General features: G+C 37.8%; 2 protein-coding genes across 3 annotated transcripts in view; one reads left to right on the top strand and one right to left on the bottom strand.

Moving 5' to 3' along the window:
- The window catches only part of FBXL13 (F-box and leucine rich repeat protein 13), a 248616-nt gene that overhangs the window by 98039 nt on the left and 136616 nt on the right, over positions 1-13961 (bottom strand). Inside the window, exons 11-12 of the mRNA XM_059170911.1 lie at positions 10495-10595; positions 863-992 (exon numbers count right to left, since the gene is read on the bottom strand). Coding sequence (XP_059026894.1) covers positions 863-992; positions 10495-10595 — 231 coding nt within the window. The remainder of the gene's footprint in view (positions 1-862; positions 993-10494; positions 10596-13961) is intronic.
- LRRC17 (leucine rich repeat containing 17) overlaps positions 576-13961 on the top strand; it is a 31439-nt gene continuing 18053 nt past the window's right edge. Inside the window, exon 1 of one of the 2 annotated variants that reach the window (XM_059170908.1) lies at positions 576-922. The gene's annotated coding sequence lies outside the window, so the exon portion shown is untranslated. The remainder of the gene's footprint in view (positions 923-13961) is intronic. The other variant, XM_059170906.1, reaches the window with a different exon arrangement.

The following is a 13961-nucleotide window of genomic DNA, read 5'->3' as shown; positions in this document are numbered from 1 at the left end:
GGAATGAATCTGATCTGTGTAAATAATTCAACATGGTGCCCGGCATAGAACACAAATTCAACAAATGGTAACAACCAAGGCTTCAGCCACTTCTCATCTGTGCTAGTATATGATTTTCACAGAAAGATGGACATACTATGAAACTAACATTAACAAAATACACGGAGAGGTGGTAGAAAAGAAGTTAAAAGTATCATGATTTAAATCTACAAGAAGAAACTACCAACTAGACAGTAACTATTTCCAAAGTGCCATGGCCTAGCCCCCACAACTACACCCTATTTTCTACCCAATTTTCCTTCATCTTGTTCCCTCAGACTCAAATATTTCCCCATGTACATCTCAAACCTTCCTCTTATTTAGTCCCAGGATACAATGTAATTTTAAAAATTACAATCTTTGTTGTATTTCCTTTGTTACATTTAGCACTTGTGGTGTTTTTCCCATTGCTATTTATTTTTTGAAAGCCCCTGAGGGAGCTCATTGACTTTTCAGGAAGTGCTTTGCAAATCCTCCCCCAAAAGGTTTTTCCTTTGTTTGTATCTTGGTAGCAGTTCTAAAGTTTTCAACATTTGGACTCTGGTATTATAGTTGGGCTCAAAGTATCTACACAGAAGTGGTCTGTTTCCTTATCCAATGAGCTCGGCCTGTGTGTAGATGTGACACTCCAGTGGAAGGAAGCCAAGAGCCTATAGTAGCAATCCTGGGGAAATTTTAAGCAGCTGTGGCTATGTAATTCAAAACCTCTGAAAACTGTGTTGCAGTCCGTGCCCAGCATTAGTATAACATGAGGGCTGGATGTAGTCCGTCCCCCGGAGGACTTCCTCGCCTGCTGCAGGAAAGAGAAGACTGAAAGACAAACCTGGGTGCAGCCGGAAAGGTCCAAATACATGAGCTTGTGGCATCCATTCCCCAAATTCAGGTACCGTAAACCTTTGTCTGTGAACTTTCTGCAATAAGCCAAACTAAGATTCTGTAAATTCTGAAAGTACCTGAAAAGACAGGGGCGAAAGGAGAGAAGGAAAGGGATTATACTTGAGTCTATGACAAAGAGAAGGAAAACTGTCAATTAATCTTTTCTCCTTGCAGATCTTCAGCAGTTGAACGTAATTGTTAATGTTCTTCCTGTTATGTGAAGGAGCTTGGAGTAGTGTATCAGATAATGCATCATTACATTTTAAATGAAAATACAGATTTGCCTAGATTCTTAAGAAGGCTGATGGGGGAGAGGTCTGGGGGTGGGGGACGTTTGTGCAATCATATTGTTTGGACGTTAGTTTGTGTTTGAAACCAAAGTTACAGAGTTTGCAGCATTGTTGTATTTAGGTTTTATCCTTGGAGCACCAAAACAATGTGCAAAACGTCTAGATGGACGAACCCTTTGAAAACATTTAAATGGCGATTAACTGTTCATGACAGTGAGGATTTGGAGCAGAAAGGCGAAGTTAAACATCACAAGCTCCTGAAATGGACATGATAAGCAAATGGTTTGAAAAACAATTTTTGAATATGCATGATTTTGTATGTGTTTCATTTTTATAGTTAAAGAAAGACTAACTGATATAGAGAGCTTAAAAATGGGTTAAAAAGAACAGTGTGCAGATGAGTTGAGCAACACATGAAGGGAATAAAAACGATATCAGAGGCTATCAATCTCCCTGGAGTTCAAACAGATTAAATATGGCATTACCACCAAGACCAAAGTGATTGCTTCCAGAAAAAAAGGAGGATTATTAAGATGAGCCTGTACTACCGTGCAAGGGCTTACAGTTTGAGGACATTCTCTGGACAATTTTTCAAGCCTTCCTAAGCCTGGCATTTTTTAAAAGTGCAAGACTCCCACTATTGCTCGCTCTTATAATGGAATTAACAACATGTTCTTGGTTTCTGATCTGCAACAGTTTAACAGCAAATTGGAAAGCAGAAAGAACAAAAAGTGGGAAGAAGGTGACTCTCTGACCCTCAAAAGCCCACAGATGACTAGTAAAATTTACTTTCACATAAATGGGAAGTAAGATATGCAAGCATTGACAGTTAATCAGATTTATTCCTAAAATTTGGAAAACACATCTATAGGATATATAATGATTCCCATTCCATAGTGACAGATTTTATGCAGAACACACATTCCCCTCTAGCAATGTCCACGAGATTCTACAGAACAAAGAGGGACGCCATCTGGATTCCCCCGTGGCTGTGGGCAGGGCCGTGCAGCAGAAAGCAGTACTAATATCCCCAGGACACATCCCCTCTCCTGGGGCCCTTGAGTTAACCGAGAGCTATGCCAAAGTTTTGGGAACGCTTTGTCTTTCTCTCCCTTGGGGGTACCCTTGTGATTCAACGGAGCAAAGTACAGTTTTCTTAGGGTGTGTGTGGGAGGTTGTCATTTCTAACAAACCTTTAGCTCTCTAATTTAGAGAAAGGAATAGTAAGGCAGACAGCACAACACAATGGAAAATACACGAGGTTTTGGAATCTGACCAAGTTGGATTCAGATTTCAGCCCTGACACTTCCTGCAACTTTCCAAACCTCTCAGAAATTGTTTCTGCATCTGTTAAGTGGAGATTATAATATTATCTTTCTCTCTCTCTCTCTCTCTCTCTCTTTTTTTTTTAACCCTGACTGTGTTCAGCTTTCCTGAATCTAGTTTTCTCATCTATAACATGGATATAATTCCATCCACTCTTTTCTCTCAGAGGTATGGCAATTACATGAGAACATAGATGTAACAATATTAAATTAAGGATGACTTTTGATGATTGAAATCGGTAGGTAGAAGCTTTGAAATATATATATTCTTGCTACTACTACTTCAAATAATAGTGTATTAATTGTTCTTATGAGGTTTGTACTATCTTCTTCCACATAATGGAATGGTTATCATCTGACAAAAGTAGCACATGCAACTGATTCCAAGACTTTGGGGGACCTCACGTTACAACTACACCCTTATTTTGTTCAAGGTTTAATGCCCTTTTTAATCTGTTTGAACTCCAGTGAGACTGATAGCCTCTGATACAGTTTTTATTCCCCTGGTGTGTTGCCCAGTCATTTACAGACTGTTCTTTTTTTTTTTTTTTTTTAAAGATTTATTTTATTTTATTTTATTTGACAGAGAGAGATCACAGGTAGGTAGAGAGGCTGGCAGAGAGAGAGAGAGGGAAGCAGGCTCCCTGCTGAGCAGAGAGCCCGATGCGGGACTCGATCCCAGGACTCTGAGATCATGACCTGAGCCGAAGGCAGCGGCTTAACCCACTGAGCCACCCAGGCGCCCCCATTTACAGACTGTTCTTAACCCATTTTTAACCTCTAAAGTTAAGTGTAGCTGTCATTTACAAATCCATGCATATTCAAATATATGCAAATCAAGCCCAAGCCTATTGTTCAGTCCTTGTGATCAGTTAACAATACTCAAAGTCGGGGGCACCTCAGTGGCTCAGTCGGTTAAGCCTCTGACTCTTGATTTCGGATCAGGTCATGATCTCAGGATCCTGGGATAGAACTCCACGCTGGACTCTGCGCTCGGTGTGGAGTCTGCTTGCCCCTCTCCCTCCCTCTGTTTGTTCTCTCTCTCTCTCAAATAAATAAATAAAATCTTAAAACACACACACACAAATACTCAAAGTAGGAATGGAGTAAGGAGTTTTTCACTTTTTGTGTGTAACATATACTCTAGATCTATGGCCCCTTCATCAGCATAATGTTTTTAATGCATAAAATAAAACACTTAAAATTACAAAAGCAACTAATTATATTGTAGATATCGTTATCAAAATTTTTAAAAAACCAAATGAGTGGAATAATAATGTATGTGCTTCTTTATTAGCATATTAAATAACAAGATCTAGTGGCAGAGCTAGTAACTACCCCTAATTTTGAAGTAGTGATGAGTATCAATGATACTTTGAGATACATGTAGTAACTATAATAAGAAAATGTTTGAGATTTATATGGTCAAGAAGTCCCAGGAACTGCTAATACTACTGTGATTTTTCTTGCATTTCAGTTAGAGCTTAGTGAAAATAGAGATTATTTTTTCCCCCATCAAAATTCATGGAACCTCTAAATTCTATCCTTGGTCTCCTTGGAGAATCCACTGAGCCCAGGTTGAGAACCTCAGGTTTGGCAAAAGAAGTTGTTCACTGGACTAAATGACTCCCAGACTGAAAGTCCCTTGATGACTGTCTTCAAAATGGAACCTCTTGGGAACCATCAGTTTGAAAACCCAGCACAGGAGACTCCTAAGTGGCCCTGTAGACCTTTCTAGGGATTTACAGGGCCATAGGCTTGAAGCTGTTGGGGATGGGAAAATAATCAGTTGACAGTGAAATCACTTGGCAAATTTTATGCAATACTGCAACTTTTTATTCTGAATTTTGGCAAAAAAGTCCCTTACGTGAGTAAGATCTGGTTCATCATTTTCTCAAGCCAGAGACAACTTGGTATTTCTAATTCTACTTTGAGGCAATGTTGGCAGCCTATGTTTATCTCTTCTTCATTATTTGATAAATAAGCGTTTCTAATGGGGGGAGGGATCCCTTTGTGATTTATTTTTCTACTGCTACTATAATCTTTAAGAAGTCTTATAGACTTCCAGAAACTACAGAGGTCACTTTTTCTCTTTTCTTTTGGCTTTTTTCCATTAACGAATTGAAACCTTCTGTGTTAGATCACCAATACCTCAGGGAATTACTATTGGAAGGAATGAAGAATTATGTATTTAAACAAAAATTTCTCTGAAAAATCACCAAGACAAGGCCTAATCTGTAAAAGAGAGGATTGCAGTAGTTTTTTTTTTTTTTTTTTTGAGTTAAGTGTTGGGCTTTTTAGTTTCATAGGGACAGTTTTGCATAATAGATTCCTGCAGAAATCCAAATGGAGTGTTTTGACCTCTTATTCATAGGGTAGACCTTGAGGATGTCCAGTCAAGTCAAGGCAACAGCTTCCTCTGTCTGCCCCACTCTGATGGTTACTGGTAAGACTATATTACACGAGAGCACCTATGAATAAGAACTTTCCAAGCCAACTGAAAGGCCTTTATGAAAAATAATCGAACACCATGTCACTATACGAGATGAGGCTCCATTAAGGAACAAAGATCATAGTAGCTTTAATGTCTCCTATATGCCTAGAATGTCTCCCACATAGTAATTGATCAATAAATGGTGAATAAGAGAATGAATGTTGCTGGTAGGTTTCAAGGAAAGGAGAAATCATTGTGGAATTCTGGTAGATGGTATGACTGGAGGCCTCAAGGCTATGGCTTAGCAGAGAGGAGGAGCTGTAGAGAACAAGAAGCATAGAGCAATCTGGTAGGAGTTAAGGGCCTCCCTCAGGAAACCTGGGCAGATAGGTTTGATCAGATAATGTTAAAGGACAGTAAGGGAAGAGTCTAGAGCCTAAGCATGTCAACGACATGACAAGACTATTGTTCCAGGGTGATACTTCTTACAGCATAAGGCAAAGCAGATTGAAAGGGAGAGAGACCAAGGGTGAACAGTTGGGATGCTATGGCAAATGAAATGCTGGGAATGCCAGCTAGGTTGTGGAATGAATGGAAAGGGTTTGATTCAGGAAAAAGCAAACATGTCCTGGAATGGACATGAGCTAACAGCCACCCTCATTTTCAACTTTAGAAAGTTGAGCAAGTCCCTGAAGAAGTGAGGAAAAATATTCAAATAAGAAGCTGGCAAATCAATGTTGTCAAGAAGGGCAAATAAATTATATTCTTTTGGCAAATTATTTCTTTGGAAAGAAAGGCTAAAGGCCCTGGAGAGAGAATGACAACAGCACAAACAACATTTCTCTGGTTATTTATAGTTTAAAGAACCCTTTCACATACCCAAGCATATTTGAAACAATGGAAAACAAAGCAAAAATAGTCATTATGAAATATATTTTTATCACAGATAAGAAAGTCAGTGCACACTTTTTTTGTATGACAGAAGTCATCAATATCAAGTGCATTTCAACAGCAAGAACTAGAGTTAAAATCAAAACAAAATTCTCATTTTGGGTCCTGTTTTTCTATCTGTTGCTCATTAAATGTACAGCTTCATTTGTACAGTAAATGTCCCAGAAACTATGCATGGTTGTAGTATTATTTTAAATTTCCTAGGAGAAATGATTATCTAAAAGTATGCTATCCCAAATCATCTACTTTTTAAGTTCAGATTTTCACATATGGACTTAATGGATTTTATAATATATTCTGTCTCTTTCTACACACACACAAACATATATGCTCTCTCTATAGACACACAAACACATTCATACACATATATTCATGTACATATATATATCAGTATGAAATGCCTAAAGAAAAGTACTGAGCAATAGTCTATATTGTGGGACTAGAGAACCTCATAGAACTCCTGAGAGGGTCGGGGTCCTCCACAGTGGTGTTGCTGGAGCTGGCTTACACCAGCCCATGAGAGCCAACCATTAGCATTTCTTCCCAAGTCCACGATCAATGACATCATTTTGGTAGCTTAAAAATGATCATGGTGGTAGCATTTATACCACAGAAATCAGAACATCCCATTAGCCTCTACCCAAACTAGTTATTAAACATTTACTGGAACACAGCTACCCTTGGAACACACTTTGAGAACTACTGATAAAGGGAACATAGTATGCAGAAGAAATGTATACAGAGATAAAATGATAAGAAAGAAGATGACAGCTTTGAAAAACAGGAATAAAAATTCAACCTATAAATGAAAGAGGATTCTTAAGATTAAACCTGAACAGATGGAATAGAAGAATTAAAAAAGAAAAATACCTTCCCTGGCTGAGAAAACGTCTAAGTTTTAATGTTCAAAGGTTACTATGTACTAGGAAAAGTTAATTGAAAGAATACAATTAAGCTGGAAAATGTTTTTAATTTCTCAGTAAATTAAGCATAGTTACAGAAAAAATAGATGAACAACAAAGGAACAAAAAAATCAAGCTGGTTTTACACTTCTCTTTAATCCGAAATATCAAAGATTATGGGGCAGTATTTGTAGGATTTTAAAAATAAAGTAAGGGAATGATTCAAGAACTATATGCCAAGAGGAGTTGTTCACCCTTCAAGACAAAATAAAATTATTTTCAGAAAGCAGTGGCCGAAAATCTAACACCTGTTCACCTTTTGGTTAAAGGATTCTTAAAACTATATTCCCAGTCATCATGGGATGAATAAAAATCAGAATTAAAGAATAAAGAAATTGTGGAACAAATGGACCATCAATAAATGACAAAACTAGAGTTAGGACTACATAACCATAAATATCATCACAAACATGAAAGTCAATATTAAAAGGAAAGTTAAGTGATTAACAAAAATCACAATTTTCATGTGTTTATATACAAAGGGAAGAAGTAGAGAAGCATCAAGTTCAAGGGAGAATCAAAGTGTATTAGATCTCTAGTCTAACACAGGAGGAGGAGCCAAAGTCATTGTTCCATCATGACTCTGGTAATTGGAGAAATGCATATTAAAAGCACATTTCAGAAAAACCATACAGGGGTGCCTGGATGGCTCAGTCGGTTAAGCATCTGCTCTCAGCTCAGGTCATGATCCCAGGGTCCCGGGACAGAACCCGAAGTCAGGATCCCCACTCAGCAGGGAGTCTGCCTCCTCTCCCTCTGCTTCTCCCCACACTTGGTCCTTCTCTCTCCAAGAAATAAATAAAATCTTTTTAAAAAACCAAAAACGCACAAATACCACTGGTTGAAATACAGAACAGAATGTGCACATACCTCAAAACTATAAAAGTCAACCACATAGTTTATATAGCAAAAGGTGAAACCAATGAATATAGTACAGTAACAGAAAAATCAAAAACATAAAACAAGACGATAAAAATAAGGCCATATGCTCCATGTTGACAGGAAATACTAATCTTCTAAACTATCCTCTTAAAAAGGCAGAATGAAAAATTTAGAAACAGAAGTTAACTATATGCTTCCTTCAAAAGACAAATCTAAAATATACCAGCATAAAGATTAAAGATTCAGGGACACAGGGGCATCTGAGTGACTCAGTTAAGCGGCTGACTCTTAATTTCAACTCAGGTCATGATCTCGGGGTTGTGGGATCACACTCAGCACAGAGTTTTCTCAAGATTCTCTCTCTCCCTCTGCGCCTCCCCCTGCTCACATGTGCTCTCTCTAAAAAAATAAATAAATAAGATCTTTTTAAAAATTAATAATAAAAAATAAATAAAAATACAGAGATACATAAAGTTATTCCACAGAACCATAAGCAGAAGGAAACAAAGGTGACCATATTAATAGCAAATAAAGAATTCAAGGCAAGGAAACATCGACCAGGATAAAGAATATAATTTTATGTGAAAAAATGCTATATCTATAATGAAACATACTACTCATTAATCTTTATATGTAAAATAAAAATATCAAAATAAACTAAGGAAGCTTGATTATAAAAGGCAACCAATATATCACTATTACAGTAAGAAATATCAAGAATTTATACATAGATACACACATACACATAGAAGTTTTGTTCTCTAAAAGAAACTCTCTTATTTTAAACATTCATGGATGATTTACTAGAATTATCTTTATATACTAGTCCACCAAGAAATCTCAATAAATTCCACAAGGTAGAAATAATTCAGTCCAAAAAAAAAAAAAAAAGAAAGAAAAGAAAAGAAATAATTCAGTCCACATTTCTTGACCACTGTACAAAATTAGAAATTAAAACCAGAAGCTTAATCAAAGAAATTTCAACTACTTGGATCCAAAAATTCTGTTCTAAATAATTACTGGGTCAAAGAGAAAATCAGATATACAACAGTTTCTTTAGAAAATGAGAACAATATCAAATCTTAGAAGCTTTGCCTAAATTCTTATTTAGAGGTCATTTCATATTAAAGCTTACAAATTAAATCTAATCTTACAAATTAAAACCTTAAAAGATATTTGTACTGTACCCAAGTCCAAAAATGACCATTTAGAAAATATAATGAGAAATTAAAACATAACAGATAGCATTTACAGCGGCAACTGAAGAGCTATCACAAAGATTACCCATATGAATAAAACAAAATTTTGAGATATCTATTAAAACATTTGAAAAAAAATTAGAATTAGACTATGTGCCTGATAAGAAGACCAAAAATTACCAAAAAAATACATTAGTTCATAAATTATTTTATCTTTAATTATTGGCATACTAGTAAATATCTAACAACTGGCACTTTAAAAACATATATGCATACAAATGTATATATGTTTACTATAAATTTGCACAGGTTACTATTTTACATTTACTATTTTAGAGATATAAAATAGGTATAGCTCACAACTTATAAATGAAAATAAAATACATAATACTCTTTATTATAAAGTTGATATAATCATTAGATTCTCATACAATGCGTTCATGGACTTTTGCCAAAGTTATAAAGGCAGCTAGTAATTTTGTCTTCTTTGGTTTCAAAGGAAAAATAAAATTCTATGACTCTGATGTATTTCTTGTTTTCACCAAAAAATAAAAAAGTTCAAGAATATTGAGGAATGTATATAGTTTCAACACGAATATTTTCATTTACATTCATGAGTAGGACAAAAGTGAAACAACGAAGATGTATGTACAGACTTCACTCATCTATCAGTGACATGAGTGGCTTCTTTGCTGAATCAGGTAATAGTTTCCAAGTCCTAAAAGAATATTTCCTCAATTTTTTGTGGTATTTGCAGTGTTGCATCTATAAACATGATGCACTTTAAAAAAAAAAAAAGGATTTTATTAATTTGAGAGAGAGCATGAGTGGAGGGAGGCACAGAGGGAGAAGGAGACCCAGACTCCACACTGAGCAGGGAGCCCCAGGGACACAGGCTCCATCCCAGGACCCTGGGATCATGACATGAGCTGAAGACAGAATTTGAATATTCTGTCACTGTTTGGTGATGTCTTGTATTCTTCTGTCCCTTCTCTAAAGAAGCACTAGCTGAGGAAAAGCAGCATCTGTGTTCAGGATTGTCAACAGTTCACAGGTGGAAAAAACAACCAGTACCAGGTTTCCTGGAGGTGGTGGAAGTCCCAACAGGTGACCAAAGCATGGCAAGAGGGAATGTGGGCCTGCAGTACTCAAGGTCCAAGGAGGGAAGACACTGGTGTTCGTTATCAAGAAGTCCAGACATGGGACTAGAATTTAGGAGGCAAGCTCTGTTGCCCAGGAAGGAGGAGCAGAAAGAGACAGGCAGAGCCTAACTCAAGCTTCTGGGCACTTTGCTCCAAGAGTGACACAAGAACACTGGCCAAGCAGAGGACCAGTTATTTAAGCTGGACCCACCTGGGCAGAAGAGGCACCCGCTTGGGGACAGGAAAGAAGCAGTGCTGTTACCACCATCATGGTGCCACGGTTGGGGAGGGGGGTGCTGTCAAAAGGAACACTGCCTTCGGGGAATGCTAGAGTGAGCCAGAGCCGGGAGGGGCATAACTGTCCTCGGGGTAATACAGAGAACAGGAGCATTACCTGGGCAGGATTCGCATTGTTCTGTTTGTGATGGTGGTGTTAGATAGATTGAGGTACAGGACCCCAGGACAGCCCTCAGAGATGTATCTCATTGATTCATCCTGCAGGAAAAACAGAGGGGAGAATCTTACCAAAGTCTAGCAGGCTTTGTGATTTCCCCATTGTCTCTCTCCCAAAAATTATATGCAAGCCCTGGTCTCTTGATATGCTTGGTTATTAGTTGTAAATTAAATTCAACAGAAGGTGATGGTTTTGTTTGAAGCTTCACTACTCTCTCCCCTGCCCTTTCTTTGGAAATAAAGTCCCATTCCATCACAGTGACACTTTGTTAAAAGTTCAACGCTGACAGGAAATTTGAGCTCAAGTGTCAAAGTGTCAACCACTCCTGACTCTTCGGATGCATGAAAGCGATTAAAACCTCATCTATTTTTAAACTTGCTAAAGTCATTCTGAAAGACAGGAATAGTAAATGCTCTTAATTGGACTTCATTAAAAGTGAGTCCATATTTACACATACATATTTATAGAAATGTGTGTGTGTGTGTGTAATTAAGTTTCTATGGTCCTATTAGTGAGCATATTAAAACAGCCAGAGTCTCACCAAATTTACTTGAAATGTTCTGAAGCAAAAAAAAAAAAAAAAAAGAAAAGAAAAAAGAAAAAGGTACACACATGTTGAACATGAAGTTCAGTGTTGGGGATGTTGGGGGTGAGACTCTCAGACATTCAAGCAGCTCCCCCCAGAGCTGACACTGAGGCACAAGAGAACAGAGCGACTGTGACATGAGACAGACAGGAAAACAGTCATTTCAAGCCTGAGCCCTACACTGACATTTACAAGACCAGATGAATTGCAAGCTTTGATTGCGGTAGAGCTGCCTCACATATGGGTAACTACTTATAAAATGCTCCAGTATGAGTAAGTAGCAGCAGGCTTTTATTTATTTAACGATGGTGGATGAGTCTCCCCAGGAACACTGACAAGGTCAGCTAGTTTTAAATATTTGTGGCACATCGGTCCTGGAAAGAATAGGCCATCGCCGGAAGATGTCAATTGTCACTTGCCTGGGGAATGTGGTTTGGGAAAGAATTCTGCATGTTCACGATGGCCACCTCCAGCACCATTAAGGATGGCAAAGGTTTCTTTTCAGCAGGATCATCAATGTTTAGCGTTCTATTCCTAGCTATTCCCCGGAGTCGTGGATAATACAGTACAAATTCCTGCAGTCCTGCTCTAGGAAAGGCTCTGAGCGCCGACGCCACATGAGTGCAAGGGCAGGGACTCAATAAACGCTGTATTCTTGCCACTGCGTTCAAGCTGCCAGCAATTTTTCTACATAGTCCACCATTAAAATGCAGGATTTAGGTATAGATGGATAGATTAAAAAATATATATATGGTTAAAATATTAACCATAAAAATATTAAAATTAAAATATTTTAATTAAAATTATTTTAAAAATTAAAATATTTAATTAACCATTAAAATATTAAAAATATATATACGGTTAAAATATTAAAAATATATAGATTAAAATATATATAAATATATATATAAATTTATTTATATATATATGTGTATGTGCATATATACACACATACATATATTAAATATATATGGTAAAAATTTCCCAGAAGGAATAAAGAATTACAATAAATGGCATTGTAGTTTAATAGAAACAAAATCTATTTTCAAAAACATTCATGGTGCCAATCAAATATCAAAGTAATTCTGCCCCTATTGAATGACTGACCAAAATGCAAGTGAGATGGGGCAAGGAGAGGACGGGAAGCTGATACACCCTCAGGGAGGCAGCCACAGAGAAGATGAAAATGTGGGGCCAGGAAGAGGAAGTATGTTTATGCACCACAGAGGACACTCCTTTTTCCTTTAAGACAAGGAAACAAACCATTTGCTGCATTTTCCTGTCTGGAGGAGCATGGACCTCAAGAAACTTCAGACAAATCCTAGTCTCAGCATTTAAAAGAGCTCAAGGTTCAGTCCCCAAAGGTGAGAGCACATAAAAGCAAATGCTGCTTGAGTGTCCCCATTGCAAAATGGTTTCTGAATTTGTCCACAATGTACCCAAATCTTTCTGAATGTAATATACTCATAAGGCAAGCTTCTTAGAAATAAAGCTTTTTGAATGAATGTTACTCAACTCCTTAAATTTAAACCTGTCTCCCAGCCTGTGCTTCAAAGGGAAAAAACAATAGTAAAATGTAGCTGGATAAAATTATCAACCCTGTATAGTCTAAGACTCCAAAATTGGGAAAGACTTTGACGTTCACAAATTCAATGCAGATGGCATTTGCCTCGACTTTCCTATGAGAAAGCCAAATTGAAAGACTGTGATCTGTTATTCAAGGGCAGAACTGAAGCTCCCTGAGGGCAGGAACTGAGACTTGATTCATGTTTAATTCCCTCGAACACCTATATTTTATAGCATACACGTTCCCTATATATCTTTACATATAAATATAGAAATATCTTTAAAGTACATACTAAAAATATCCACAGAATGAAACAAGTTTGAAAGAAAGAAGTAGAATGACAACCCTGGAGGGTGTGGACGTCCTGTTGAAGTTGTTGCTTAATGAAGAGCATGACAAAATCAGCCTCTTCTGTTTTCACCCAAATTCTCCTACTGTTTTGTTTTGGTTGTTTTTTGTTTTGGGTTTTTTTTTTTTTTTTAAGATTTTATTTGTTTGAGAGAGGGAGAGACAGAGATAGTGAGAGAGAGCACAAGCGGGGAGGAGAGGGAGAAGCAGGCTCCCTCCTGAGCAGGGAACCTGATGCAAGGTGTCATCCCAGGACCCCGGGAACATGACCTGAGCCAAAGGCAGATGCTTAACTGACTGAGCCACCCAGGTGTCCCCTCTTACTGGCCTTTCTTAAGATTCTTCGCTATTTCTTCTCCTCTGCCTACTTCTAAAAGTCGGCAATCCCCAAGGTTCATCCTAAGGGCTCTTCTCATACCTTCTTTCTCTCTCTAGGTTGATCATACTTACTTTTGTAACGTTCATTAAGAATACAAAAATGTCAGCCCAAGATGGAACCTCAAGTTTTATGCCATGCTCTCCGTTACCGGCTTGGGATCGCCATACAGTTTCATTCATTAAGCAGATGTAGACTATTCAGTACGCCAACGTGTGTGCCGTGTGCTGTGACTACCACAGAAAACAAGACACGTCTCCTACCCTTTGGCCCCCTTGGGCTAGTGGAGGAGGCAGAAATGCTGTGATTAGGGCTACTTGTTTTAGGGACCCAGTGGAGCAGTGATGGGCCCAGCCCTGGGAGACAGGGATGTCTTGGTAAAGGAGGTGAAGGAGGTGGTACCTAAAGTAAGGTTTAAAGCCCAACAAAGAGGAAAGCAATACCTGAGGACAAAGTAAAAGGGCATTCCATGCAAAGAGCACAGCCCGGGCAGAAGCAAAACAGCAAGGAGCAGCTTGGCTCATGCAGCA

Source organism: Mustela lutreola, chromosome 4 (assembly GCF_030435805.1).
Source record: "Mustela lutreola isolate mMusLut2 chromosome 4, mMusLut2.pri, whole genome shotgun sequence".
Classification (NCBI taxonomy): Eukaryota; Metazoa; Chordata; class Mammalia; order Carnivora; family Mustelidae; genus Mustela; species Mustela lutreola.
The sequence above is the reverse complement of the archived record's forward strand: the minus strand, read 5'-3'. Positions and strand labels throughout refer to the sequence as shown.